The 6,969-nt window shown below is 42.1% G+C and overlaps 1 protein-coding gene across 1 annotated transcript; it reads left to right on the top strand.

The window, feature by feature from the left end:
* Nucleotides 1-4,078: 4,078 nt before the first annotated feature.
* LOC117872924 (olfactory receptor 52E2-like) lies at nucleotides 4,079-4,969 on the top strand. Its single transcript, XM_034761784.1, has one exon. It carries the CDS (start codon nucleotides 4,079-4,081, stop codon nucleotides 4,967-4,969), a length of 891 nt encoding a protein of 296 aa, XP_034617675.1.
* The last annotated feature ends 2,000 nt before the right edge of the window (nucleotides 4,970-6,969 follow it).

Below are 6,969 nucleotides of genomic sequence, written 5' to 3'. Positions count from 1 at the left end.
TGGTGAGTTTGCTCCAGTATCATTGGCCAAAATGTCACTCTTCTCTATGTACCTCTGCCCATACCAGCTGATGGCCTGCGGCACCAAAGTGTCTGCATTTCAGTGGCACGGTGGATCCTTCAGGCTGAAAGGTGTTAGTAAATGTACAATACAAGGCAGAATTCTGAGACCATGGCCCGTACTTAGTTCAAGTCCCAATAAGGCAAATCTCCCCTTGGAATCAGGACTTAATAAAGACCTCAGGAGCCAGTTGTGTGTTAATGCAGTGACACTGTCACCTCCTCCTCTTGCATTTCAGAGCTGTGGCTTTTAATCAGGGAACTGTTACCTGACGTTTATCTGCTGGAATGCATGGAGGTGCTAGGGGGGCTCCTCATTGGAACAACCAAAAACAAATTTCAGCATGGGCAAGACATATTTTGTCCTAGTTTGTTTTGAGAAGTCAGTTGAACTGTTATTCTGTAAACTGTCAAAAAACAATTCTGCGGAAAGCAGACATGCAGCTAGAGAAATTTCAGTCCCAATGCCTAAAATTTGGCAAACAAACATATAAGCAACTGAAAATGAGGTCTTCGTTTTGAAGGTTTCAGACAGTATTACCTAAAGGTGATGCCACCAGAACCACGTACAATGACCAAACCCTTTGTGTATCCTATTCAGCTAAGCTCTTTGCTTCAATAATGTCAGTGGCAAGAAGTTCCACAGGTCAAATTTGCATTATGTTAACAAGTTTTTTTTAATCAGTGTTATATGTTCCGGCTTGAAATATAACTAAATGTTCCCTTGTCTGTGTGTTATGAGACACAGTAAATATATTTCCCTGCTCTACTTTTCTACTTTCTTTATCAATAGTCCAATATGGTTTAATATCATAACGGACCATTAGATTATCCACTCATACATTCTCTTTAACACAAGCCCATTAATTTTCACCCAGCTACCCAGGACCAGAGGGTTAGACAGGACCTCAGGGGTCAGCTACTCTATCCCTCTGCCAAGATGCAGGATTTGTTGTGTCTTAGTCATCAAAGATTGATGTCTAGTCACACTTCTTTGGAAAACCTCTATTCAAGGAGCGTCCATAACTATCTTGGACATCTGTTCCATTGTCCTCCTGTTCTTACAGTTAGGAAGTTTTTCATGAGATTTAATTTAAATCTGCTGTGCTGGAGATTGAACGCATTGCCTCTTCTCCTGCCCTTTGTGGTAAGACAGAACAACTTTCTTCCAGCTCTTTATGGCAGCCTTTTGAAGTATTTGAAGACTCCTATCACGTCCTCTCTTAATCTCCTCTATTCCAAACTAAACATACCCAGTTCTTCCTGTCTTTGATCATAAAGCGTGTATTTCACCACTTTGTCATCTTTGTCATGAGAAGGTAGACGGAAGAATTCTTACGTCCACCTATATATCACCTCTTGGGGAAGTGGATTACCTATGCTGATGGAAGAAACCCTGCCTATGATGTAAGTAGTGTCTACACTGAAGCACTAATGCAGTGGTGCTATAGCATTTTAATTGTAGACAAGCCTCCAGGCAGATTTTGCAATAAAGCATTCAGTCTGGATCTGCCAACACGGAGAATTGGAGAATCCACCACTTCCCTTCTCAGTTTGTTCCAACGGTTAACCACCCTCAGTGCTGAACATTTGGCCATTAATTCCAGCTGGAATTTGTCCACATTCAGCTTCCACCCATTGCGCCTTGCTTTGCCTTTCTCCTCTAGATTACAGAGGCCATCACCACGCACAGGTTTCTCCCCATGAAAGTGTCAGCTTGATAATTTTTTTGATAAGTTAAAAAGATGAAACCCTTCAAGTCTCTCACGGTCCGGCATTTCCTCCAGCTGCCAATCATTTTTGTGGCTCTTTTCCGCATCCTCTCCAATTTTCCAGCATCTTTTTAAAATGTGAACCCCAGAACTGGATGCATTTGGTTTCGCCATGGTTTCCCCATGTACAGAGGTAAAATCCTTCCTCCGCTCCAACTGACCACTCCCCTTTTTATGCCTCCGAGGATTGCATCAGTCCTTTTGGCCTTTTGAGTTGGTTTTAAACAATGACCTCTAAATCCTTTTCACGGTTATTGCACTGCATAATATAGTTCCCCAGACTGTGGGTCGGGCCTGCATTCCCTGACTGTATTAATAGATTTACCAATGTCAATATTCTTACCAATGCTCCAGATCAATTGATATGGCTGCCCTGTGCTTGGTGTGACCAGATGTCCCAATTTTTTAGGGACAGTCCCAATAGTTGGGGCTTCCTCTATTTCCCCCCGCCTAGTCTTGATTTTTTACACTTTCTATCTGGTCACCTTACCTGTCCTCCTCATTTTCAGCACTCTGCCAAGCTTTGGGTCATCTGCAAATTTTATCTGCACTGATTCTCTATTTCCTGTCAGATAAGTGATGAAAATACTGAATAACATCGGGCCTAGAAGTGATCCCGGCAGAACCCCACTAGAAAAAGCCCCAGTCACTACAAGTGCTTTCTGAGGTCTCTCTGTCAGCTAGTCTTTGGTCCATTTTGTGTGTGCTCTAATGATATTGTAGAGTGTTAATTATTTTACCTCACTGTTTTCCCTGAATAAATTAAAATGACATCGAAAAATCAAAGCTTATTGCATATGCACAGTTCCCTTGATAAACCAAATGTTTACTCTAACAAAAGAATGGATTCAGGTTTACTTGACAAGACCGGTTTTGCATAAACCTTGATATTGACTGACATTATTTATATTCTTAGAATTTTTTTTCTTGAACTAATCCCATACCAGCTTTTCCATTTTTTCCTAATCTTTTCAAATCTTTACTTTTTCTTATGGTTTACTTTTAAAACACAGGAATTGCCCTAAAACTTTTCTAGGATTCCTTTTCTTAATGAACTTAATAAACTTGTTTTTCATGATCCTTAGCTTTGCCAATCATAGATATTTAACTGATGTCTTTAAAGTCCCTTTTCGATTTTCATAACTTCCACTTTATATTGCAGGCTATTTATTTCCCCTTTTTTACTTTTGTTATAAATAGCTTCCCCTAACCCCTAATTTCTACATTCACTTTGCAGCTGAACCGGGTTTTTAGCCAAAGTTTTTCACCTTCTTGACTGTGGAATTGTGACATTTTTGCTATCTAAGAATCTCTTCTTAAAGAACTCCCAATTTTTATTCCATTTTTTCGTCTAAATTTTTCATCCCAATCAGTTTTGCTTATCGTTTTCCTCATTTTGGAAAACTACAGATTTTGAAGCCCTTAGCGTCTATAGATAGTATTAGTGGGGAACTCTTCTCGGTTTGTCAATTTGAATGTAATCAGTTCCATTCCTTATTTCCCTCCCCTCCCTCATATGCCTCCTTGTTTGTCTCTTCTCTAAACTAAACAGTCACAGACTTTTCAGTCTGTTCTCCATTCTCATACATGTCTGGGAAATCCCCTTCATATTTGTTATATCCTTTCTAGAGACAAAGCGACCAAAACTGAGTACATAACCAGCGGAGGTTATTCTCTATCCCATTCCTTAGGCTTCCAAAGATTGTGTTTCGTTTTGCCTCTGCTGCGAATGAGCACGTGTTTCAATTGAGCTGCTATTAATCATGCCCAGGTCTTTTCCCTGAGGTATGTTCCAGATGGGATGTTTACCCCTGGCACATATCTTGACAAAGGTTTCAGATTTTGAGAAATCAGATAAATGTGTAACTCCCTACAACATGGATTTTCTAGCCTGGGTTTCATTGCATTAAGGAATGGATAACCAGTATCCACACATGTGTTTCCCACTGCTGCCTCTTAAAGTTCCTCTACCCTGACATGTAAGAATTATTGATACAAGGAATATCATAAAATATTGAATTGGCATGAGAAGGGTCAGTTATTCATAATTCATTTCCCTGAATTATGAAAATGTCATTTTTCAGTGTGTGAAGAGTTACCAATCTGTTTCACCCATTAAAACAGCCTCCAGTAGTGCATGTAGAGTCTTATATTAATACTGTCTCTCCATCCAGGCATTTGAACTTCAACCATCACCCTATACCCTGGGCACATACAGGAAGTCAGGGACAACTTCTCCTCTACTCCATGTCAGATTCCAACACAACCAATTTCACCAACCCCTCCACCTTCATCCTGCTGGGTATTCCTGGCCTGGAGGCAGCCCATGTCTGGATCTCCATCCCCTTCTGCACCATGTACATTATAGCCGTCTTGGGGAACTTCACCATCCTGTTCATCGTGAAGACGGAGCCGAGCCTCCATGGGCCCATGTACTATTTCCTCTGCATGCTGGCTGTCACCGACCTGGTCCTGTCCACGGCCACTGTGCCCAAAATGCTGAGTAACTTCTGGTTCAATTCCAGGGAGATAGATTTCAGTGCCTGCCTTACCCAGATGTACTTAATTCACTGCTTCTCAGCGATGGAATCTGGGATATTTGTGGCCTTGGCTTTGGATCGCTACGTGGCCATCTGCCATCCCCTGAGACATTCCACCACCCTCACAAATTCTGTTGTGGCCAAGATTGGCCTGGCTGTGCTGCTGCGCAGCGGCATACTTACATTGCCCTATCCCTTCCTGGCGAGGCAATGGCCATATTGCAGAACCAACATCATCCCCCACACGTACTGTGATCACATAGCTGTGGTGAAGCTGGCCTGTGCCGATACCTGCATCAGTAGTTACTATGGTCTTTTTGTAGTATTCTCTGTGATTGGTCTGGATGTGCCTTTTATCACCGTGTCCTATATCCAGATCCTCAGGGCCATCTTCAGCCTTCCCACAAAGGATGCCCGGCTCAAGACTTTTGGGACGTGTGGCTCCCACCTTTGTTGCATATTATCTTTCTACCTTCCTGAATTCTTCTCCTCCCTCGTTCAACGGTTTGGTCACAAAGTGCCCCTACATGTCCTTGTTCTCATTGCCAATGTGTATCTTCTGGTGCCCCCTTGCTTCACCCCATCATCTATGGGGTAAGGACAAAACAGATCCGGGACAGGCTGCTCCGCCTCTTTACTCATAAAGGGACCTAATTCTTTTATCCTGTTCCTCTGTCTCTGTGTAGAGATGGCTGGTGACGTGGTGCTGGGCCATCTTCCCTGAACCACTTCCTGGACAGTCAGAGAGATATTAAACCCTTTTATGACCGTACTGTGCTGTGCCAGCATGACAAACTGGGGAATCAGTCTATGTACAATTCACTGGTCTGACACCTTTTTTATTGCCGGAAGCTGGACCTCTGCAACCCTGCCCCTTGCCCTAGCTCTTCCAATAAGGCTCCTTCCCTGCTGTGCCTCTTCCCCACAAAAGCCCCACTTCAGTTGCTCGTTCCTCTCTTCCCCTCCCCTTGTCAGTCACTGTATCCTTTTCACCTCCACTCTCCGCCACCCCAGCTGTACGGGAGCCATTTCAGATTTTGGTAGGCATTGCCACTTTAACCATCTAGTTTTGTGGCAGAAGGATAGTATCTAATACATATATAAAAGAAAGAAAAGTAAATGAATATTAAACCCACTCAGCTCTAATACAAACACGTACTGATAACTTGTGGGACGTCACTTAAGGGACACCATTCGGGATTAAAATGTTAATACATATGTGATGGGATCGGTCACAGAGATCCCCCTGGGACTGTCACCAAATGTGCTGAAATTACCTCTGAACCAGTCTTCCCTGCCATTATGGGATTTCCAGAACCCTTTTTTGTTGAGCCAGACATGCTAGCCTGCTGCAACACAGACCCAGGGTCTGGGCCACACCCCCACAGCAGCAGACTTAACTGAAAACAGCTCGACAATGAATGAACAGAACAGGTAATAATTAAGTGATTCATGCCCTGTCACCCACTCTCAGCTTCTGGCAAACAGACACTAGGGACATGATCCCTGCCCATTGTGCATAATGGACATCGATTGACTATCCTCCATGAACTTACCTAATTTTACTGGAACCATGTTATTGTTTTGGCCTTCATAACCTCCTCTGGCCAAGAGTTCCACAGTCTGATTGTGAATAAATAATTATTTTTGTTTGCTTTAGATTTGCTCTCTATTAATTTCATTGGGTGACACCTATTGCTTGTGTTATTTGAAAGAGTACATACTATTTCTTTATTAAATTTCTCCACACCTGTCATGATTTTATAGATCTCTCTTTGTCATAAATATAAAAGGAAGGGTAGCAACCTTTATATGTGCAATAACATAAAATCCCTCCTGGCCAGAGGAACAGAATCACTTACCTGTAAGGGGTTAATCAGTTCAATTAACCTAGTTGGCACCTGACCAGAAGGACCAATGGGGAAAGAAGATACTTTCAAATCTGCAGTGGGGGAAGGTTTTGTTGGTGCTCTTTTTGTTGGTTCCCTCTCAGGACAAAGATAGAGACCCAGCAGGTAAACCAGCTCCTAACAAGATCCTGAACTGACACATCTAAAATTACAGAAATTGTAAAAATAATGAGGAGTCCTTGTGGCACCTTAGAGACTAATGAATTTATTTGGACAGAAGCTTTCGTGGGCTAGAACTCACTTCATCAGATGAATGAAGTGAAAAATACAGGAGCAGATATAAATACATGAAAGGATGGAGGTTGCTTTACCAAGTGTGAAGTCAGTCTAATGAGATAAATCAATTAACAGCAGGATACCAAGGGTGGAAAAATAACTTTTGAAGTGGTAAGAGAATGGCCCATTACAGAAAGTTGACAAGAAGGTGTGAGTAAAAGTAGGGAGAAATTAGTATTGGGGAAATTAAATTTAGGTTTTGTAATGACCAAACCACTCCCAATCTTTATTCAGGCCTAATCTGATGGTATCCAATTTGCAAATTAATTCCAGTTCTGCAGCTGCATGTTGGAATCTGTTCTCGAAGCTTTTTTGTTGAAAAATTGCCACTTTGAGGTCTGTTATTGAGTGACCAGAGAGACTGAAGTGTTCGCCAAGTGTTTTTGAATGTTATGATTCCTGATGTCAGATT

The sequence above is a fragment of the Trachemys scripta genome, chromosome 1 (genome assembly GCF_013100865.1).
Source record: "Trachemys scripta elegans isolate TJP31775 chromosome 1, CAS_Tse_1.0, whole genome shotgun sequence".
NCBI classification, from domain to species: Eukaryota; Metazoa; Chordata; order Testudines; family Emydidae; genus Trachemys; species Trachemys scripta.
This window is presented reverse-complemented; position numbering and strand designations above follow the sequence as displayed.

Bases quoted from the DNA above. Each gene is read 5' to 3' on its own strand.
- LOC117872924 (XM_034761784.1), top strand. From the start codon at position 4,079: ATGTCAGATTCCAACACAACCAATTTCACCAACCCCTCCACCTTCATC.